Below are 24,297 nucleotides of genomic sequence, written 5' to 3' on the forward strand. Positions count from 1 at the left end.
AGATTGTGGTTCAAAGCCATCCCAGGCGGGAAAGTCAGTGAAAATCTCATCTCCAATAAACTACCAGAAAACCGGAAGTGGTGCTGTGGCTCAAGTGGAAGAGCGCTAGCCTTGAGCTGAAGAACTGAGGGGCAGTACCCAGGCCCAGAGTTCAAGCCCCAGGACTGACAGAAAAAAAAGATCAAGGATCCTTTTCCTAATTCCTCATATAAAAATCTGGAGTAATGGGTATGGTCCTCAAGCAAAGATGGTGGTAGATCTATCAGAAGATGAACAGATATGTAAGCAATCATGTATGCTTGCACGGTCTTATGGTAGCCTCCCTTACTTCCCTTTTACCAACACTTAGAAGAATGACCTGTCACTGAGCCTAACTGAACAACTGGAAACAAGGCTGAAAGCTACATTAAGTGGCAGCTGTGTGTAGTTCTCGAGAAGCTAGAGAAGTTACTAAAAGAAACTTAATAGGTCCAAGAATGTGTGCAGAATCTTCCCAGTCTGTCTTAGGCTTCACTTTAGCAGCAGAAAGCCAGCTGGGATCAAATCTTTTTCATTTTCTTCTAAAAAGTGTATTCAGACTGAGGGAGATGAATAAGGAAATTAAACGGAAGATGCAATTGATGGCTGTGTTTCAGGATTTGGCTCTTCCCCAGAGCCTTACGGTCAGTCCTGCCATTCTTGTGAATATCCCTTGCCCTGTCTGAGGGCTCCACCAGTTCTTCCCCTTCCCTTCTAGCCTCTCCAGGCCACAGGAGGCCTGCAACCTCTCTGAGCTTCCCAGATTAACTCTTAGATCAAGGTCAGGTGGCAGGGAAGTCACTCCTGGCAGGGTCTGAGTAACTGTCTGTGTAGCTGGGGCTTAGCCACTGTCTGGATCTACTACTATCCAGTGTCTAATAAGCATTTATCTAGTTCATAGTACTGCATGTAACTTCCAAGATAAAAAGAAAAGTCAACCCACCTGGTCTAGGAGGAAGCCGGGCAAGGTTTCTGGAGAAGAAATCTTATGGTTTGGGAAAGAGGCTTCTAAAAATTCGAAGAAAATTGTGACCTCAGTTAACAATGTGGCCAGGTAACTATGCAGGTCTCTTCCAACATGGAAGAAATGATAAACTTCATCGTGTCTAATTTCTGGCCTGGACAATGGAGGAGAACAATCTCACAGCTGAGTGAAGGCTGCCAGGAAAGTACTACTCGACTGCCAAGCAGTCCTTGCTGGAGACTCGAAATACTGAAGGGGAAGTTCTGCACTGTATTAAACTACTATTGGTCCAAAAGTAATTAGGTCACAATGAACTTATGAGGCTTAGTTTATGTGCATTTGGATATTTGCCCTCCAGTGTAAGACCACATTGGGCTTTGTTTTTTTTGCTGGGAATAATAATAACAGTCCATACATGTGCAAAACATTCAACAATCTGTGCGGCATGCATGTTTGTTCAACAACTGCTATCCATGTTATTTATTAGTCTTTTTTATTAATAAACAAATTTGTTAGGAAAAAGTGAGTGACTAGGTGGTTTGTCTAACATACTATATGTAAGCTTTAGAATTTTTCAGTGAGTTCCTTCTAAATCTGTCACACCATTCCTATAGTTTTGGGGTCCTTATAAAATCATTTGTCTTCTAACATTGTTGGCATCAGTTTTGGTTGCAGATATCAATGCCCAAATCTTTTGATGTTTCAGTGTCCTCTAGCAGATTTCAAGTTACCAGTACTTCTACCTCTGAGACTGAGTGCTTTTCCTGGAAAATGGAGGCTGATTTGACTACGCTAGAAGCAGGTCCAAACTGCTCGGACTTTTATATAAGCACCACCTAACAACAGGAAGTAGTTGTCAACCAAAAATGTCAGAGATTGGTGTATGGACACCTCAGTTCTGTTATTCTTTAGGTAGAGTTGTACTGACATATGGGTTTCAAATAATCTCTTAGAATTGCCATGGGAACAGTTGGTTTACTGGAGAATGTTAATGGCTGCCTTTCTTTTCTCCATTGCAACCAGCATTCACTTATTCCCAATAAACTATGAAATATTTAACTTCTGAATGAACCAAATGTGAAGGTGCTTTGTGGTCTGAAAAGGTATGCACTCCTCAATAACTACAGTAACTTTGAGACTCTCAAGGTCACCCTCAAAGAGGAAGAACAGCAAGCCAGCATAATTGGATTTCCAAATATCAAATGAAATTCTACCAGATCCCACTCATATCCTTACGCATGCCTCATCTGTCTTTGTGTGGGAGATAACTCATTTGAAAATGAATAAGTACTCAACTAGCCACATCCTTTTTAACCCATTGGCAGCTAACTAGGTGGTCAGTTGTAAATGCATCGAGCACACCTAACCTACAGCAAAGAATAGGCTATCATATATGCAGTGCAAGGTAGTCTCAGTTGTTTGCCATCAAGATTGCATGACTAACTGGGAGCTGCCACCTCAGCATAACAAGAGAGGATACTATCACATAATGTAGACCCAGAAAAGATCCACAGTCAAATTCAAAGTGTGATGTCTACATAGGACTGTGCCAAGTATATGTAGGCAAACCTCCATTGAAGTCAAAGCCCCATTTGGGGATGTTTAGCTAGCATGAAGACAGGCTCTGAGGGCTTCTGAGAGGCCTACTCCTCATTCTACATACTCTGAGCTTCCTACATTCCTTCTGAGTCCCATTCCAAAATTGAGGATGGTGACTTACTTCCTTGGTCAACTCTGAACTTGGAACAGCTCTATGTGATTGCTCAGCAAATGGCTCATCCTCCACCATTCCTTTAGGGCCAACAACCAGCAATTGTTCGTGATCTTTCGAGGTAGTGATGGTATTAAAATGCAGAATCCAAGCTGAGTGTCTGTGGCTCACACCTGTAATCCTAGCTACTCAAGAGACCAAGATCTGAAGATCCAGGTTCAAAACTAGCCCAGGGAGAAATCTCCATGAGACTCTCATCTCCATTTAACCATTACAAAAAAGCCAGAAGTGAGGCTGTGGCTCAAATGTTAAAGCAGTAACCAGGAGCACAAAAGCTCAGGGACAGTGCTCAGGTCCTGAGTCTAAGATCCACAATTAGGGGGGAAATGGAGTCCATTTTCTGAATTCTCCTTGGTGTGATTGTTGCTCCTTATTACTTTGCTGGTAAATTGCAGATGATGGGGCTTTGCAGATATTTAAAGTCATGAGATTATACAGGGAATGAATATAAATAGAGAACAGAAACAGTCCCAGAACTGAGTAATTGTGCAGGCTAACTTTCAGAGGCTTGGGCACTGGGAAAAATGCAAACAACAACAACAAGAACAAAACACCAAAGAAGCACACAGCAAGAAAGAGCATGCAGTGGACCTGCAGGAACATTCATTGTTGCGTGGGGGAGAGCACACCAGGAGGTGCAGCTATGGCCACCTGAACAGGGTGTAAGAGTGGAGGGATTGGTGCATGGTAGGAAAATCTACAGGACTGTCAAGTGGAAGATGAGGAGGAATGGCTGTAAGATGGGCTAATGTGGAGATGACTGCTGACCTCAGAGGGAGTTTGCTGTGGAGGGGGTTGGGAAAAGATGATGCCAAATGGAGGTTTTAGAGATCATGACAGCAAAATGGAAACAGCCAATAAAGATGTCTGTTTAAGAGTTTTACAATCCGGTGGAATAGGGTAATAAATAGAGGCAGTTTTTGTTCAGTTTTTGTTTTTACAGAGGAGATAATTCAGCATGGTTCCTAATACAAAATTAATGGGTGCAAAAATTCAGTGAAGCAGTATAAAAGGGAGAGAATTACCAAAGGGAAAACAAATCTGGTTTCATAAGCCAATGGAAAGTTGGGTGTCAGTGGCTCACGCCTGTAATCCTAGCCACTCAGGATGCTGAGATCTGAGGATTGTGGTTTAAAGCCAGCTTGCTCAGGAAAGTCTGTGAGGCTTATCTCCAAATAACCACCCAACAACTGGAGGTGGAACCATGGATTGAAGGCTAGCCTTGAGCATACAAACTCAAAGACAGCACCCAGGCCCCGAGTTCAAGCCCCAGGCTGTACACACACACAAAGCAAAAAAATAAGATGAATACCCACATGGGAGGTTGGAAAGACACAAGCAGTGATCATTAGAGGTGAGAAATTCGGGTGGTACATTCATGCAAATTGCCTTTTGATGTTCAGTGTTTTTAGGAGTGGAAGTTTAGGAAATGAGCAGAAAATGAGAACTCAAAGAGAAACAGCACAAACAGACCAAGGAGACCGGGCAATATGGCCAGGGAGCACTGCAGACCGCTTGACAATCATAAGAAAAGTGACGTTGTGTTAGGTATGTCACACACGTTTGAGGAGAGAGAAAGCATTGTGACACATGTGCCCAAAGAGAAGGGTCTGGATTTTTGAGAATCGGGGTTTGTTTTGCAGGCCTTGGTACATGACCTTCACCTTCAGCACCTGCACAAACAGAATCAAACAAGTCATTCATCAAATGGAGTGATAACTGCATCTTTCTATTTTGTTCATATGGCAACTTCTTTAATCTCAGTTAATTATTCTGAGAGAATACCCAAAGGAAATCATGAAGCATATTCTTAGAGTGTTCCTGTAACTTGTCAATTGAGAATCTGGATGGGAGTTTAATTTAATGGTCTAATGCAAGCAAACCAGGATCCCAGTGCATGCAAAGTCTCAGTTAAACCTAGTTAAGTTGGACTGTGGTGAAATCATAGGCTAACCATCACCAGGCTGATGACACTCAGTGTTTATGTACCCATCTGAAAAACAGGCTACAGAGGAAGCATCAACCCTTAGAAGATATGAAGGTAGAGACCCCCAAATAGGGACTAAAAACATCATTTGTATGCTATCTAAAAATAAACTTAAAAGGTATAGCACTTACAAAATAAAAACAACTAAAGGAAATGTTCTGTACCTAAGAGGGAAAATGGGAGAAACACAGGATTGGATATCTAGTTTTGATTTTATATTTTCTAATATTTTTATATTTTATACTTTTACACTTACTTGTTTCTGTTACAATGCACCATACCAAGGCGTTGACTTCCATTTAAACCCATGTCCAAACTTGGTCTCCACTGGAAAGGCATTAAGAGGGGTTGGACTTGAAAAAGCTGGGGCCCAATAGGAAGTGTGTGGCGGGATTAACACAGGTGTTCTGTGTTAACAGGTGTTCTGGAGATGAGGTCCCAGAGCAGGTTGTTGTAAACCAGAAGTCTGTGCCTTCTCTTGACTTTTCTCCTATCACGTGATAAGGTCCCTCTCTGTCTCTGCTCTCTCTCATGCTCCCTGGCAGGCGATTCTATCTGCTTTACTGTGACACGGTCCAGTCACCTTCACCATGCTGTTTCCTTCCCACCACCAGAACCATCATGTAAATAAACCTGTTTGTGTAATAGCTTATCCAGCACCGGGCATTTCATTAAAGCAACACTAAATGGACTAAGAGAATAGCTAGAAAACAAGGTTATCCAACATTAATCATTTACAATATCCATTAACAGTCATGATTAATATGAATTAAAAGTAGGTGTTAATGCAACATGTATTATGGCCCCAAACTGTTGTAGGTGGTTTACTTACATTCAGTCATGTTAATCTTTAAAGCAACTTTTTGAGGCCTGGGGCATTATTAATGTTATTTTTAGGATGAAGAATCCGAGGCAGAGAGGAATAAATCATTTCCCTAGGTCACACAGCTGGAGCAAAACGCGCAGATTCGACGTGGGTTCCCTGGCCCCAAGCCTGTCTTGCCATAATTTCTTCCCACTCCTTTGGATTTATGGCAACATAGATTACAGCAACAACCTTTTTCTGCAGGCAGAATGTGACAAACTTATTTTACAGTTAGGCTGGAATAATGTAAACGGAAAAAAAATGAGGAATGGTTGCAGATAGTTTGAAAGTATGGTAGATTTGTATTGTAAATATTAAAATACAACTAATGTATTCATAATATACTGAACATCTACTCCTGCCAGTTCTGTGTGACAGTTAGTGGTCAAGTTAGTTATCAAGAAACCCTGAAGCTTCAATTCTTGTTGAGGAATCCAGCTAAAGAAATATACAACTAAGTATTTAGTTTGCCCATTGGTAACAAGCTGAGTAAAGTAAAATGTAGCAGGAATGAGGGTAACATACCCTGGGGCTTTTCAATATGGGGTGAGGATGTTGAGATCTGAGGATTGTGGTTTGAAGCCAGCCTAGGCAGGAGAGTCTGAGATTCTTATCTCTAATTCATCATGAAAAGCCCTAAGTGGGGCTGTGGCTCAAGTGGTATGGAGCTAGCTTGGGGCAAAAGCAGCTCAGGGACAGTTCCAGCCTCAGGCCTGGCACATGTGCCCTGTTTTCCTCGGATCTCAGCATCCTGAGTAGCCAGGATGATAGGGACAAGCCACTGGCATCTGGCTGAGGACTTTTTATACAGTTTCCTAAGCAGAGTACTGACTGCAACAGTGCCAGAAGCTGGAAAACTAACTCCCACCGAGCGAGCGGTGGGGAAGACTGAGGAAAGCCTGTGGAACACATTTCCTGTGCCTCTCTGGCCCGGGCAGGCCCTCACTTCCAGGCAATGCCTCGTGAGAGGTCAGAACCTCTATCTACCACCCACTGGTCACTTGCAGGCTGGGCAGCAGCCCTGGAACTCCATAGAGACACAGAGAAACTGTGAGGATGGTGAGGGCAGACAGGTTCTGGTGGCTCACTGGAAATTGTGGTGCTGTGAACCATATTGTTCCAGAACAGACTATGAGCTATGGGCCAGCAGATTGGGGGTGGCAGGGGGGAGGGCAGCGAAGGGAGGCATCCAGGCTCGCAGGGCCAGCCCAAGGAGACACTGTCTGGAACAGGAACAGACCTTGGAGAAACTCACTGACGTGATGTCAGCAACAGAAAATGCAGTCTCGATCTATGTGACCAGAATCAGACTGAAACTGGGGAAACTTTTGCATTGGTCACTGCCCAGACTTCCACACATCACCCTCATTTAAGAAGACAAGATAGCACATCATTCTGAGGACGTGACGGTACTCTAAAAAGTGTCCAGTCAGAAATGCGAGGGTATTTTGAGGATTCAATGACAAAATTTTGGGTCCTTGGCAAATGGATGCAAAGTTCTCCATTGGATTTTCACGAAGAAGTGTGACACAGCCATGACAGAGCAACAAGAGGTCAACCCTTCATGATGTTCTTCCCAAATACTGTCACAAGGGGGAGCTACTAAGCATCAGATCATTTGCTTTCAATTGATTTAGAACATCCAAGTAGTGTAACCAGCAAACACTGTCTCAGGCACTTAATGTTTTGGCCATACTATTCCATGAGTGAATTAAAAGCTATGAGAATATATACCTTAGGGTGAGGTAATATATTTTTTCTTTGTTAGTTTAACATCTTTGGGTGAGGAGGTTGTGTCATTTGAAGCCAAAGTCATCCTAACTACAAACATTCCCTCCCTCAATCCATTTTATTTTAGGGTATGTATACAGATACACATCCGAGCAGGTACAGTAGTAAAGACTGCTAGCACCCCTGGCCTCTCCCAGTGTCCTGTTCTACTGATTCAGCCTGAATCCCCAGTGAAGTACACGCGAATTAACCCTGGTGCTTTGTATCACAGTGTTTCTAGACTTGCTCACACTCTACATCTGCTACTTGCGTCCTCTGGCCTCATTTCCCCGTCCTCCATCCCTCATCCCCCCCACAATAACCACTGTGTTGTACCCTATCACTATCTATTTAACATTGTTTTTAGGTCCTACACGTAAGTTAGACTCTGCCTGGCTTATTTCATTAGGACAATCCCCCCCTCCACAGGCACACCTACATGGTAGCAAATGGTAAGATAAGCTCTCATTGAAAACTATGGCTCTACACAGATAGGTTTATGTGTATCACTAAAAGTTCATCATCAAGCCAGCAGAGGTGGCATATGCCTGTAATCCTAGCAGGAAGATTTCAAACCCAAGACCAGATCAAGAAAGTTAATGAGACTCACTCTTAAAAACAAAATGTCTGGAGGCATAGTTCAAGTAGTTGAGTGCTTGCTTAGCATGTTTGAGGCCCTGGGTTTCCCTAATACTACAACAAAAACAGTGTTTGTTTTCTTTTAATTAAGTCATTTGTTAACAAACATGTAAGTTTAGTCTTATAATATGCCTTAAAATTTCAAGGATTTGTTTCAATAGTTACAATGCAGGTTGGACTCCTAAACTTCCACAATAAAGTAAGTCCAGGCATGCAACATGATGTCATGGGTTAAACTTCAGTACTTCAAATGCTCCACTCCATAGAAATGCTATAAAGACATCAATTTTTAGTAATACACATTCCTGATTCTAAGTAAGGATGAAGAATGAAATTAGAGCTTTGTTGCTTTGGATGATTTTTTAAAACATCATTTTATTTGAGCTTTATATCATTACAGATAACTACTCATGAATGAAAACCAACTAATTCTGCCCAAGAAATTATTCTCTGAAGTTTTCTTTAACTGACTACCTTTTAAAAAAGGAAATGATACATGGTGACTAATTTTTTACCCTAGTGTTTCTAATATAGTAGTCTAAAATCTTTACCAATATATTCTTGAAAGGGTAAACACTGCCAGGTATGGTGGTGCACACGTAATCTCAGCACTTGGGAAGCCAAGGCAGAAGAGTAGAACAGAGTTCAAGGCTACTATGGGCTTCATAGTGAGACCCTGTCTCCATATCAAAAGGAAAAACAGCATTCATCATTTATTATTGAGGGGAAAAAATAGAACCCTTCTTAGTTCTTCTATATAAATGATCCCGTCTCCAGTCAAGTATTTTTGGAATTGCTTTTTCATTAATAAACCATTTATTATATTTTTCATGTGAAATATTTAGAAAGCTAAAAATAAAAACAAAAAGGGAATCAAAGCACCCAGGAGGCTAAGGAAAGAAGATGTGAACTCAAGGCTAGCCTGGGCAATATAGAGAATTCTAAGTCAGCCTGGGATACATAGTGAGACGCTGTCTCAGTAACACAAAATAATATAAAACAGAAGGCTGCACTTATCTAGAAGACTCGTAAGCAGAGGTCGCAGAGATTCCCTCATAACTGCATGGCACCCAAGAGGTCTACCAATCATATACCTTGACTTCCTTTTAGGAAAGAGCAGACTTATTGTTTAATTTTTACCTTTTTGGTTAGAATGGAAGTTTCCACACAGACATACAAAAGGTTGCTGATTACAGTGTCACATAAACATCAATTCAATATAAACATCTGTTAGCAAAGTGCTGAGGTAGTTATTTCTTAGGTTTCCCTATAAGACATTTCTCTCCACACAAGAGTATTCCCTTAATTTGTTGTGGCCATGAAGGACAATGTGATGCATACAGTTCTGTTTGTTATTTTATTGCTTGACAGCACATTGTGCTTGCTACATCTTGCTGCTGAATAAGAACACATAATTGATTATCTGAGATCAGCCTGTTGGAAAACTGGTGAAGGAAAATGAAGGATTATTAAATCATGGTAGAAACTCCACTGGCTAATCACGTTTATATTCTTTGCACCAGATACTCTTTCTTAGCCCATGCTTCTTTCCTTCTTCACCAACAGCAGCTCAGGTGATTCCAGTTTCTCTATTCCTCCCCTTTGCAATTTAAGGAACTTGGGCAGAGGTTACTCCAGCCTAGCTCAGGAGATAAGGGCTGATACAGAATCTGATCAGAGACTTAGTAATTCTTGGACCCACATTAGTTTCAATTGTTCAGGATGAAGGTAATCAAGACTGGATGGCTCTTCTGCTAATGAGCCTACTCAGTCCTAGGAAACTTCTGCTTCCCATAATCAGAGATCCTCTGTTTTTATGTGTCATCCAAGATGAAAACAAGCATGCACGCTGCCCATTGTCACTTTTTCATGGGCGGAAGCCTGAGGGCTGGCTGCCATTTCACCACGTCCCCAGCCCGCTTGCTAGAGGCCTCCCCACCTTCTCCTATGGTGAGGCTGCAGGAGTGGAAACATTTCTTTCTTGTTTTCATTTCTTGAAGAAGTTGTATAAAGGAGTTTCAATTCAATAAATCGGTTTATAAGTACAGTATATCTTCATCAATGCCACTCTTCCCATCACTCCCCCATCTCTCTGAGCCCCACCTCCATCCCCCCTTCAATTACCCAGTCTATTTTCACATATGTACTTTGAATACTACGACTGCATTCGCTGGCCTCTTTGTTTGTCTGCCCTCTTCCCCTTAAATTCCCCACCCTTGACAAGACGTGTTTCAGTTTCCCAATATTTATTTTGTCAAAGAGTGGAAATATTTCTTTATGGTGAAAGCCAGTTTTATTTGTAGATTCTGCAAGTTACAGCAGAAAATGTCTGAACTCATTCATGAACCCTGTAATGAGGAATCCTGACATTTCATGTGGCCATAGTAAATTTTAAATTATTTTAGGACGTTTATCCTCATTTATAGTCTGTCAGACTTTCACAATGTCTGTCTCTGATCAAAGTTCAGAAGTCTAAAATTTGAAGTCAGCAGAGGCAACCCCAGCAGTCTCTATGATTTTAAACCATCAACTGAGGAGAAGCCTACATTTTCACCTTCCATTTCTCCTTGAACATCCAATGAGTCTTTGTCCCTATTTCTTTAATGTTCCTTCTAGCCCTGTCACCTACAGCCTCAGATACCCTTCCTCCATTCTTCATCCAACTTCAGACAGTTTCTTGTTTCCCGATTCCCAGACCAGTTGGGTGAAGTTTGTATTTTCTTCCATAGAGCTCATTTTCTTATTCATCCTTTCTGAAAAGTTTCTGATTTCTCTTCCTGCAGGTATGCCTCTCATCAAGGCAGTCCCCTTACTACATACATTTTCTTATCATTCTTAGGCAAGCGATACTATGTAGGAACTCAATAAATGTTTACTAAGTTGAACTAAATACAACTGAGTCCATGCCATATACAAATACACATTTACCACCAACTACTTCCCCCCAAAAAAGATTTTCATTAAAGTAGTATCTGACCAGTAGTACAAAAATAAAATTCAAGTAATTTTTAGCAACATTCACTGAATGCTCACTGTGATATGAACGATATATACGTTTTCTCTCTTAGGAATGATATTAGAAGATAGACACCTACGATGATGTGTAACTTGCCCATATCACAGGATGAGACAGAACACCATTAGGAAAGCAAACAGAGTCACAATTAGAGACCCAAGGCCCACTCTATTCCCTCTCAAAGCTATTTGTAGCAAAATTCTGCTCACCGTGTAGAGCTGCTTCGCTTAGAAGAACAACGTGACTGTGTGTGCCGTGTAAGGAACCCCGACGGCCCTTAGTGTGCCGGAGGCACTAGCTGCCCTTAACTCCGGTCACAGCCCAGTCTCAGCCCTTCTTTTCACAGGCCTTTGTCCCTCTGCCTGAGATGATGTGAGCAGAATTTCTAGTTCCTGCGACTCAAAGCGCCTTCGTCAGGAGTCACTATGGTCCCTGCCAGGCCAAGTGCCGTCAGAAACCAACGCTACCAGACGTGAAGGCCATCCAGATGCAGGCGCTTGCTTACCTTGGGCATGCAGATCACCAGGTGTCCCGTTGTCTGAGACCTTTTAGCAGAGCTGCTGTCAGGCTTGACTTCTGCTGGAAGAACGAGCTGAAATGGCTGGAAACAAGCAGCAGGTGTATCAAGAAAAAGGTCACATTACATGAGAGGATGACTTCAAGGTCACGTTAGGTCAGAGGGTGACCTTGAGTGCACCTTACATGTGACCTCAAGAGGTATTTTCATTCCAAGTTCACGGTATGTGAAATGTGCTTTATTCATTTTGGGGAAAAAAAGTGTATGCTATGCTAAAAGTATACGAACTATTTTTACCTAATTTAATAAATAATCTAAAGTATGGTCTTCAATCATTATGAAATACTATGACTATTTATAGTAGAAAAGTAATTTATAGATAAAATATTAACTTATTTCCATTTTAACATCATTAAGCTGATCTATATGAGTGCTCAGAATAATAAAAATACTATTTCAAAAATGAGCAATGAATAGTCCCCTGGAATAAAATATTAGCACTTTAGAATGGGTATGCTGGTTACCTTCATGTGCAGCTTTGTAAATGTCCGGTCAGTACTTTGCTACCAATAGCTTTGGGAGGCGATAGAGTAGGCCTTGCATCGCTAGTTGAGACTCTGCTTTCCTAATGTTGTTTTGGCTAATCTTGTGACACTGGTGAGTTACACAGGTTTAAAGGATCCGTGTTCCCAGCCACACAATGTCAGCAGTCATTCTTGCTGTCCATCATCCCTGCACTGTACAACCATATATCTGTAAATAGCACTCCAGCTGGGTTTCTAATTTTCCATTATACTAATAGCTAAGCTTGTTTCGAGGCAGCACAGCTTAGCTTGAGGCTTAGCACTTAAACTCCAACGATCTGTAGGGCTCTACTTACCTTCCCTTTGACCAAGACTCGCACGTATGTTGGCTGTACATCAACCTCGATTAAAGAAGTATCCATATACCTTCAAAGTGAAGCATAGCAGGTCTTATCATCTTCAAAAACATTTAAGCTTAAGTATGAAACATGTAATCATACTACAAAGCCATTTTAAGAAAGTTTAAAATTTTCCGTGCTAAATATGTCCTAAAAGTTAGTTTTAAATTAGTCCTAGTCCAAAAGAAATTCAAGATATCAGCAACTTCATTCTTAGACCGACAAGTACACTTGTCATTGATTGCCCCCAGCCCAAAAATATCTGAGGTCTAAAACACCAGAGGTTTGCAAAAAAAATGGCTTCCCATGCTTTCCCATGGGTATTTTATTTTAAGCCTCTAAAGTTGTGCAGGCCAGATGCTGAATTCACTGTACTTGAGGCTCACAACCATCCATCCCTGCCTCCTCAGGCCTCTCCAGGGCTACAGCTGTTCAGCAGCTGGGTGGAGACTGGTTCTCCTCTCCCAGGAGAGAGACGGCTTCTCCCCTGGAAGGCAGGCACTGCTGAACAAGCAAAGCCTACCATGGACAGCAGACACATCCAGGTCAGGTGGCCACCATTCTCCCTGCCTCATGAGCAAATGGAAGATTTCCGTTTCACATCACTCAGAAAAGTAGGACATTTTGCCAGATAATGATGCACCTACATTGTAAAATGCTGGTTGTGAATGCCACAAAATGTAGTGAGGATTCAAAGATCAGAGATTATCGGTGTGGCTTAGAGTCTTGATCACAGAGGCCATTACATGCAAAAGCCTTGAAGACATCATGGTAGGTAAAAGAAGTCAGACTCAAAGACCACATATAGTGTATGGCTCCATTTAGCTAAGATATCCTAGAATAGGCATTTGTAAACATAAGAATTTGTAAACATAAGAAATAAATGAAGGGTGAGAAGGAAAGCTGTAGCAATAAGAAGCACCTGGAAGTGGCCCCTGTAATGATTGCAGTGAGCCAAAGGGGCTACCATCCAGCAGGGAGGCAGGGCCTGGGTGTCTTCAGATGACTGCCACCAGGAAAGGTAGAAAGGTACCAGGCACAGGGTTGAATAGTAAAGCCATGGAGATTTGGGAGAACTGAGAATATAGTAAGGAGGGATGAGCAGGGCATCGTCCATAGAAATAAGGTATGCGAGAACCACTCACAGGTGGAATCAAAGGAAGAAATGTCCTCGTTGATCACGAGGCAATGAGCTGGCTCCGGGGCTCTCAGATAGGCAGGGGGAAGGGCTGAGTCATAGAATTATGCTAAAACATTTGAAAAACAAAGAGAACTATGGGACAAAGTGGCTGTCTTGTGAGCAGAGGGTCTGTGTGCAATCAGTGTCAGAATAGAGAAGCTCTCAGAGTCATGTGCACTACTACTCCAAACTTCCCAGCCACAGTGCAGTGGGTTTATTTTTCTCTTTTGTTTCCATTCTTCTCAAAATTTACTATAAGCTCTCCAGCTTAAAAGGGGACTTCTTTATTTATAGGGAAACTAAAATTCGTTCTCACTTGTTTAAGAATTGTCAAAAGACTGCTACCTTGAGTAAGAACTAAAAAAGCAAGTGAGCTAGAACACACATGAAATCCCAGCATTCAAGAGGTAGCAGGACTCTTTTTCTGATGCAGGGGTTAGAACCAGGCCAGCCTTGACCTCTGTGGCAAGACCTTGTCTTAAACAAATCAAAGCACACAAAAAATAAACAAGGCTCAAACAAATAACAACAACAAAAAAAACTAAAGGAAATGGCATTAAATAAATGTAACATGTCCTTACCTATAGACAGCCAGGTCCAGAATGATTTGGTTACGTTTTACATCATCTTTCAAAGAAAAGTCAAGCCTAAAAATAATACATTGGGGGAACAGGAGTAAAAAGAATGAGATATGATTTATCTCCAGGATTCTGTAGATATTGTTATCATATAATCAAGAGCATTAATAATTACATTAATTTTTTTTCATTGATGAAATTCTTTTGTTTAGAAAATTATACTAATAATAAATTTTCAACAGAAGCCCGCAAGAAATGAATAAATTACTTTTCGTTGATCTGAGAATCTAAGGGGAAATTGATACACAAAACATAGCTTTGGTGCAGAGACAGAGACATCTGGTGGTGGAAGTTTTCCATTTTACCTGAGTTGGCTAGAACAGGACTAACACACTGGGGTTGCTCACGGAGACTCTGTCCCCTCACAGCCTAAATCTGAAACCTTCCACCAGTGCTGTCTCACTCTTCATTGCTATCTGCTTTTCTTCTTCCACTCCATGGGAAAGCCTGAGACTCGGCCAGTGATTTATAGATTTCATTGCTATCTGTGTTTCTTCTTCCACTCCATGGGAAAGCCTGAGACTCGGCCAGTGATTTATACAGATGAAGAAAACAGTATTTGGAGAGATGGCATAGCCAGGAAGAGGCAGAACTTGGGTTCAATGCCCTAGGTCTTTAGGTTGCCATCGCATAGTTGACCAGTACAGTTTCCATACTATCAATGTAGATCTCAGAGTAATTTGGTCGGCTTTCTCATAAATCTCAACAATATTAAAGAACAAGCTTAAAGTTAGCTCTCGATTTGGCTGAACAGCAGTAGGTCGACTGTGGTAGGCACTTTTATTTTTCCCAACAAATGGCCCACGGGCTCTGTATCTTATCTCTGGATTTGCCTCGTGTGCTGTCCCTTCTGCCATGATTATTTATTGCCCAATTCTCCAGCCAGCCAACTTGAACTCTCCCTTCTTAGATCACTGAAAGCCAATTTCTGAGAGGTTTCTGAGGCAAAGGTTACCATTTATCCTCTGTCATCTGTTTTCCCTTTAGCCCTGAACACAGAATGCTTGATTTGAAGAAGATCAACGTATATATCGAAGAAAGACTGCATGGCTCAATCTCCTTTGCACCTTATGTGAAGTCACATGTTTTCATTTGGTAAAGGGGAGGAAGTATTGTATGGCATTTTCCTTAAAATACTGGTGTACGTGTCTTGTACTGTTTGCCTTCTTCATTCCCCAAGAGGGACAGATTGTAGGAGGCCAAATGATGATCACGGATGACTTCACACGCTATTGTAGTTGTCTAGGCAAGAGGCAAGTGTTGAATTGCTTTAAAGTGATGGTTAAAGAGCTCAGATAGTTGGATTCTGATATTGAACAAAAGCCCAAGAAGCTCGGTATTTTAAAGAAAAACACAAGAGGGAGAGGAATTAAGGTTATACTTGATGGCTTTGTTCTTAAGAGAGTGGGTGAGGTATTGTCACAAGGATGGAGACAGTGGACGGAGACAGGGACATCATGCTGGATGGCAGGATAGACATGAGGAGTTCTGCTTTGACCAGAAGTTTGTAATAGTTGTTTTATAACAACGTAGTGATGTCACTTAGCTAAATGGACATATGAATCTTGAGCTCAGAAAAGAGGCTAGCTCTGGTCATGAACAATGGTGAAGCCATGATATTTGGTGACATCCTCCACGAATGTGAATGTGAAAAGAGAAGACAGCTGAACACTTTGCTGCAGAGTGCTTACAAGATGAAACAGAAAGCAGTTAGTAAGGAAAAGAAAAACCAGCAGCCGATGGAAGACACTGCCTTAAGAAGGAAGGAATTTAATGCCCAATTAGATCCAAGTTCACTAAGTCAAATAAGATAGGGGCTGAGTGTGGAACACTGACTGTGGAAATGGTGGGAGTAAAGAAATTTCCAGACACACACACAGAAATGGCTCTAAGAAGAAACCTGAAGTAAGAGCATGGAGACAAACTTTAGATGTTGTGTGGGATAGACAACAGACCTGGAGAGGAGCTATTTGGATTGTCTGAATATTTTGGATGTTGGCACCATTGATCCAACAAAGTAGAGAAACTGATGCAGGAGAGCAGGGGTCAGGAAGCAGCCATGACCTTGATGGGACAAGGGCCGGCAGAGACTAAATTGTGACCACAGGTTCACCCATCACAGCAGGACCTGGATTGTTCCCATTTTCTCCATGAAGTAAGAACCAACACCCTCAGCTAAGAATAGCTTCCTGCATGTGAGGGCAAGCCTGGGTGGGGGTAGTTGCTTGGTGAAATAGTCTGTCAGTGTTTTGTGAGGTGATGACAATGAGAAGAGGAAAGGACAAGGGAGATGAAGATATGCCAGGATTGATTAATGTGAGAACGCATAGAAACAAAGCACGGGGAGAGAAGGTGAGGCTACTGGGGTGGAGTGGGAACAAGAGGTAAACTATAGCATGAATGAATGCATGTATGCCTGGGGACCATGACTGGGACTGAGTGAATCCTGAGAATGCAGGGATAGTGCTCAGTGGGAGATGGATCCGAGTATGAGGGTGGCAAAGCCAGGACGGAAGACAGAATTGTGTGGTGGGGTGGAGAAGAAACAAAATGGTCAGAAATGAAGTGGCCAAGGAGCGGAGGGTCAGGCTCCTGGTGTATCAGGCACCTGAGTTGTGAAGTCGCGGTTGATGTGGAGGAGAAGAGGCAGGGAGTCACAGTGGGCTGTCTCCTGTGTCCTGCAGGTGTGGAGCATTAGGGATGTTCAGCTGAGAAGTTCAGCAGCACTAATCTAGGTAGAAGGCCTGGGTCTTGGCAGAGCTAGGAAATGAGGAAGAAAGAGGAAGAAGGTAGTCTGCAAGTGGTTTGCGGCTGTAACCCTCCCTGTGGTCTCTGGTGAGGAAGAAGAGGGGCAGTGGTGGAAGCAGACCCTTAGTCCAAGTCCTTGAGCAGAGATAAAGGCACCTGTAAGAGAGGTGAGGATACAGGTTTGTTAATGAAGGATGAGCTGCCGAGGGTGGGGGCAGAGGCAGAGGCCCAGAGGAAGGGAGAGAATCCAGCCCAGGAGGAGGAGATTCTCAGCAGGATGGCGGCTTGGCAGGGGGGGAGGGGTGACCAATCCATGGAGGGAGTAGTGAATCACAGTGGGAGGTGGGGAGTGGTCGGAGGTTGGTTTTAGGGGCGGCAGTTCAGTGTGGTGTGTCGACTTCCAGAAGTCTTCCTCCTGCCACCAACATAGTCTAAACACTGAAGTTTTAAGATCCATGAAGATGGCTTCTGTCATAGTCACTGCTGTATCCCTGGGCCTGACATTCCTCTGTGTTGGATAGAGAAGGCTGAGGGCTAGGGGAGAGACCTGATCACAGAAATCACTAGAACTGTGCTGCATAAGTCAGACATGCCACCGAAACTTATGTGACCCTGGGCAAGTCATTTTCCTCTCAGGCAGAAGTTTAGAGCTGGGCAAGAGAAATAATGCCTGGAAACAACCCTAGACGGTGTCTTTATCTTGGTGATGATATAGAAAATGGAGAAGTAGAAGCAAAGAGATTTTGACTAATAAAATCTATGAGGCTTAGCACCAGCTGCTGGTGGCTCACGCTTGTAATCCTAGCTGCTCAGGAGGTTGAGATCTGAGGATTGTGGTTCAAAGCCAGCCTAGGCAGGAGACTCTTATCTCCAATTAAAATCAACCACCAAAAAAGCCAGAAGTGGTGCTGTAGACCAACCAAGAAAAAAGAAAGAAAGAAAAAGATTTTATACTTAGTCTATATTTTAGAGTATATGTGGTTTTGTTTTGTGCCTACTTTCTTTAACACAGGGTTTTGTCTGATTTAGAATTTCCAGTCTGAATAGTGTTCCTCTCTCATTAACTTCATTGAGATATTCATATCAATGTCTTTCCCTAGCTTCAGATGCTCTGTAGATGTGTTCCAGAGGAGACTGTGGATGCAAATGAGATGTCTAAGTGTGCTCAGCCAGCTTGCTACTGAAGAGCTTGAAAAATTCATAAACACAACAATAATGCAGTAGCAATTTTCAGGCATAAAATTGTGCATGGTCCAAAGTTTCATGGAAGACATAAATAGCTAAGCTTTCCATATGTCAGGATGGCTTCCTAGATGCCAAGGGAAGTATGCGCTTGAAAACATCATGTTTGGCTCTCACGCATGAACAAAGTGACATTACTATTAGATTTGTCAAACTCTTTCAGGGCGGTCAATATGTTCCTTACAGAGCCGGCCTAACACAGAAGGCACGCCGTGCCCGCCGCATGGCCACTACCTCCCCACATGGCCTCCTCACGTACTTGGGTGCATTGACATTCAGGGCCTTCCCATCTTCAGTGACCAAAGTCCGGGGCGGTTTCACTGTCTTCCTTTTGTCACTGAATGAGCATGAAGGGGTATAGGCAGTTGGGAAGAGGAAAAGAAACCATGAGAATATAAAAGTTATGCATAGATCTTTACGAAACAGTTTAAGAACAATTAATCAGACATTTGTGACTGTACCAACAACTGACTTAGGAAATCAATTCCTTTAATTCTCTGCTGGGGATTAAAAAAGTCAAGCCAGAAGACTGTATGCATCTATGAAATTATCACAATGAAATCTCTTGTACTATTAAGTATGCTGTTAAAATAAACCTAAATGCAAAAAAAACTAAAGCTAGTTTTTGATATGGTCGTATCTAGAACTATAAAGCAAAAATGTGACCAAGACAATCTGCCAGATTTGAATGGGGGAAGAAAACTCCTTTTCATGAAATACCCATGAATATTTAAATGAATCTATTTTATGCATGATTTACCCAGATAACTGTCAATTCTCCATTTGTGTAGAGAGCTTCTGCTTTAGCTAAAATTATAATTTTTAAAATACCAAGGAGAATCTATTCTGTAGAAATAAAAATACTAGTACATAAGGGACTATGTAAAAAGATTGCTCACAGCATCATTTATAGTAGTGAAACCCAGAAATGCAAATGTCTGTCAATGAACATATGATTATATCCAGTTTGGTACATTCACACTAGGAGATATCTTACATTGATTCAAAATGTTTTTGTTCTTTACCTACCAATCAAGAAAAGTGTTGGGTGATTCATTTGCTAACAATGAATAGAGTCCACTTTTTGTTTCTTTTTGCAGTGCTGGGGATCAAATCAGGTCTTTAAACATGCTGGGAGAGCTCGTTCCCCACACCCCAGCCCACATTAATAACAACATTTCCACAAGTCCTACATCTTCTGCAGAGAGGCTTTTCACAATTACAGAGGGAGAAAAAAACTTTGGTGGTATCAACTCAAGCCCGTGAACCCTCATCATACTAAACATGAACATAGGAGAGAAATGAAAGGATGTGGAACAATGGAAGCTTGAAAAATATATACTTAATGGCCACAAAAGTCTCAATTAAAAGAACATGCTTTTTACAATTCAACCATCTATACAAAGTCATCTATCTTATCCTTTAGATCTTGTCTATATACCAGTCAAATTTTTTGTTGTTTTATTTTGCTTTTGTTTTTGCCATTACTGGGGTTTGAACTCAGAGCCTTAAGCTTTCCAAGCATACTTACTCAGTTGGTGCTCTATCACTTGGGTCACTCTTCTAGCCCTGCTTTTGGGCTGGTCATTTTGGACCTGGAACTCTGTGGAATTTTATGCCTGGTCTTACTTGGAACCTCACTCCTCTAGATAGCAGCCTCCTAAGTAACTAGGATCACAAACATGATCACTAGTGTCCAAATAGCTAGTTAAGTTTTATAAAGATAGTTTTAAGTAATGTATTAAGTAGAAACTATGTGTTTTTTTATAGGTACTTGTCAAGCTCATATAGAGGGCACAAGACAGCATCAAGACATAAAAAACTCACTTTCTGCTGTCATTCTACAGTTTTCTAAGCAATGGCTGCCTCTCCATATGCAAATGGCCATGTTTCACAAACAAGAATTCTGGATAAAAGGTTGATTCTGATTGCTGTACCTCTCTATCTTCCTACAAAACAAAGTAAAATTTATGGAAGCACTAGATATTTTGATAATCTTTCTACAGGGAGATGTATTATACTTGATCCACCTCATTGCCATGCAGATTACTGTATTTCTGAGCTAATCGATCATATTCTCAATCTCATAAATTACAAATATTCCTGTGAGTGATATATTTTACCAGACTATATTAAGCAGAGACAGGAGATAGAATGATATAAGGACATGTATTTAAAAGAAACACCCAGGTGGGCTGGGAAGGTGGCTCAGTGGTAGAGCACTTTCCTTGCATGCTTGAGGCCCTGGGTTCGATTCCTCAGCACCACAAAAGCCGGAAGTGGCGCTGTGGCTCAAGTGGTAGAGCGCTAGCCTTGAGCTGAAGAGCTTAGGGACAGCGCCCAGGCCCAGAGTTCAGGCCCACGACTGGACCCCAAAAAAAAAAAAAGAAACACCCAGAAAATAATAGTATCCTAGCTTCTAACAACTCATCAAATTATATGTAAATACTTCAAAACTGACATTATACTAGTAAATGTCCAAGATAATTCTATGATAAAAATAAAAGTGCTTAATGAAACTAACTTTAATTCTTCAGTTTGAAAATGAATAGAACAGATTCAGATGGAACTTTTCACCCCATTAAATGACCTTTTTCATTGTCCCATGACAAGTGGTATTTGTAACCCAGAACAATGATTGCTAAACAATATAAAATGGTTAAAAAACTAATCACGCAAACAAATCTTTATAGATAATACTTTGATATTAATGAAAAGTGCTATACTTGTGTGATGTTTAACAATGGTGACACACAGATATTATGTCAAAAGATGCACAATTATGAAAATATAGCCCATGGCAGGTGCTGTTGGCTTACTTCTACAATCCTAACTACTCAGAAGGCTGAGATCCAAGGATTGTAGGTCAAAGACAGCTCAAGCAGTAAAGCCCATAGATTTTTATTTCCAATTTACTAGCAAAAACCATGGAGTACAGGTGTAGCTCAAGCAGTAGCATGCTGGCCTTGAGTGGAAAATACAAATGAAAGCTCAGGGCCCCGAGCTCAAGTCCTAATAATAAATAAACAAATAAATAAAACATTTAAAAAATAAAAAATATAGCCTACAAGAGAGTGCTGCCTTCTTTCAGTAGGAAAATGGGATACCTTGATTTCTCTTGAGCTTTCCGTTGCTTTTCTACATGTCTAAGAGTTTCCAATCGAGATTCAGGCGTAAACACGGATGGTTTGTTCCAGAATGCCAGGTCGTCTTCAGTTTCGTCTGATTTCTGTGTGTTGTTTTGTTCTTCTTGCATTTCGGGTGCCTGGACATGACCTTGGCTCTCAGTAGCAGATGGGCTGGCAAAACCAACAGACAAAGAACATATAAGCCCAAGAATGGGTTCATGGGTTTTATCTTTAATATTTCTTCTTTGCCTCACAATATCATGATTACTTAGTTTTGACTGATAAAATGTCTCTGAGAGTCTACCTGAGTAAAGTTGGGGCAGGCTCTCATCCTCTATTGTCAAAACATGGCAGTATTTGAATTAAGGCTGCCTAAGCCTAGCTGGTGTGAATTATCTGGGGAACTTTATAAAAGTTCAGATTCCTGGGCTCCCATAGAATACTCTTTAATATCCTGGGTATCCTTACAGTATTTTGCAGGAAGTTCTGACATAATGAGCAGGCAGGGAGACCACCCAGCCTCAGCAAGCATGCCACCTCATCTGGCTGATGAAGTAGAGTGCGCTAATTAGGAAATAAACAAAAATCCTCTTCAAAAGCACTCTCTTAGAACCTTCTTCCCATTCATGATCCGATATCCCACTCTAGGCACTTTCATCAACAGACAAAACCCCACTTCCAGGATATAAAAGGCTAGGAAGGTGGCTCAGTGGAAGAGTGCTTGCCTCACATGCATGAGACCCTGGGTTCCATTCCTCAGCACCAGATAAGCAGAAAGTGGTACTGTGGCTCGAGTGGTAGAGCACTAGACTTGAGCTGAAGAGCTCAGGGACTGCTCCCAGGCCTAGAGTTCAAGCCCCACGACCAACCCCGCCCCCACCAAAAAAAAGGCTCCAGCTCAAATAAAGTTTTAGATTTCTGACTAAGAATAAGCCCTTCCCTCCTTTCCTGAGAGTCTCTTTCGGCTCAGTTCAAGACTGGGTGGTGACTGGCTTGTTCCTTCCCTCAGGGTGCATCTCTTCCTCTCTCTCTCAGTGCCCCACCCTCTTGAGCCTCTTCACCTTCTCCTGGCTCCTGGCCAGTGGGAAGAAGAAAAGGAGATGACCACTGCTGCTACAGTTTCACTGCTGCTGCCACTTCTGGAGCCAGTGCCAGAGCTGGCTTCTCTTCTTGTGAGCCCCTGTGCCATTCGTAAAGACACTGCAAGAAAGCTTAAATCACATAGCTTTGTGTTGCTGTGGTCAGTACCTGACTCGTCCTTTTGTGATAACTCACTAGCTTCTTGCATTGATTTCCACCCCACAGTCTCATTGCTGCCACCTTCGTAGGCAGGGCCCCTCTTACACTTGCTCAAGCCTGGCTCCTTCTACTACAATGTAGCCTTGGCCTAGGATACAGGCACAGGTCATTCATGCGAAATGGGTACAGTGTAACCTATTCCTAGTAGCATCCTCTTTTCTGATGCTTCCATTCCAGGCTGCTCCTTTCTCCAAAATGGAAGCAAGATCCACCTGCTTCTGTTTAAATTAACATTCTCATCTCCCTTTTTGGCAGCCTATGAATCTGTGCTGTTTCTTCTTAGAAGAGGAGCAGCCTTGACTTCCATATAAAAGAGTAGGATCAATGGATAACTAAGATGACTGAAAAAAATGAGACCATCTTCCATCAAACACCAAGATTTACAGTAACTTGTAGGAGGACTGGGGAACCTTTTTCTGCCAAGCTCCATTTGGATATTTACAATAGTATTAGAGGGACATACAAAATTACCAATGCAAGTAGACAGCCACAGGCACTGCTGAGAAGCATATGAAAATATATGTGTCTGTCCCATCACGTAAAAACAATTTCTCAGCCCTTATGTGTGCCAGGGGCTGGATGGGACTCACTCCCATTCTAGAGAAAATAAAAATCAACTGTGTGGACCATATGACAGCTCCACAGCGGCTTCAGAAGGACAGACACCATCGGGTATAAAGGAAGGAACAGGATGAAGGAGTATTCAGAAAGCTTCTGTTCTCTTAATGATATGTTATTTCTTATTTTTCAAAGGTCCCAAACAAACATACAAATAGTTATTATTTATTATATATGGGTGGTGAAATAATTGCCTACTTATTTTTAAACATTTATGCATGTCTGAAGTGTTTTGTAATTATTTTTTTCTCTTTTTGAAAAGATTGTTATCTAAATATTTAAAGCTTTCATTATATGGAATAAACTCAACTGACTATAGTTGTGATTCACTTACAATAAACAGTATAAAAAATTCAGATTCATACAAAAGGCCAATTAGAGGGCTATTAATCACATTTAAAATGTATTTGCTATATAACTTGCAAAAGAGATGTTTTGTGATGCAATCAGAATTATTCGCTTTATAATCATGTGATTTCATTTCATTTTTCTAAAATATTCCTACTTCATAAATCAAAGTGCACCTGTTAACGCATCTTTCTTGTGCATGCTTTATGGAGATTTAGCTGAAGTAATTTTAGATGCAAATTAAGTTGTTAGTTTGAAGTTTTTCTTCTCTCTTTTGATGGGGGGGCCGTGGTACTGGGCTTGAACTCATAGCTTTGCATGTGCTAGGCAGATGCTTTACTGCTTGAACTATACCTCCAGTCCTTTTTGCTCACTTATTTTTGAGCTAGACTCTTCCTTTTTGCTCAGGAAGGTCTAGACCATGATCCTTCTACTAACTCTTCCCCACTGCACTTGGAATGGCAGCGAGAGTCCAACTTTTTCAGTTAAGATAGAGGTCTCTTAAACATTTTGCTCTGACTGTCCTGGAACTGTGTTTTTCCTGTGTCCATCTTCTGACTAGCTAGGATTACAGGTAAGAGCTCACATAAGAAGCATTTTTTCCTAAGGAAATAAATCCTCTTTGTA

At 41.6% G+C, this 24,297-nt stretch overlaps 1 protein-coding gene across 1 annotated transcript in view; it reads right to left on the minus strand.

The window, feature by feature from the left end:
- Dnaaf11 (dynein axonemal assembly factor 11) overlaps window positions 1-24,297 on the minus strand; it is a 77,510-nt gene that overhangs the window by 24,922 nt on the left and 28,291 nt on the right. The window contains exons 6-10 of the mRNA XM_042699971.1: window positions 21,385-21,576; window positions 18,537-18,614; window positions 14,231-14,296; window positions 12,428-12,497; window positions 11,536-11,631 (exon numbers count right to left, since the gene is read on the minus strand). Coding sequence (XP_042555905.1) covers window positions 11,536-11,631; window positions 12,428-12,497; window positions 14,231-14,296; window positions 18,537-18,614; window positions 21,385-21,576 — 502 coding nt within the window. The remainder of the gene's footprint in view (window positions 1-11,535; window positions 11,632-12,427; window positions 12,498-14,230; window positions 14,297-18,536; window positions 18,615-21,384; window positions 21,577-24,297) is intronic.

Source organism: Dipodomys spectabilis, unplaced genomic scaffold (assembly GCF_019054845.1).
Source record: "Dipodomys spectabilis isolate Male_0828 unplaced genomic scaffold, ASM1905484v1 ptg000264l, whole genome shotgun sequence".
Classification (NCBI taxonomy): Eukaryota; Metazoa; Chordata; class Mammalia; order Rodentia; family Heteromyidae; genus Dipodomys; species Dipodomys spectabilis.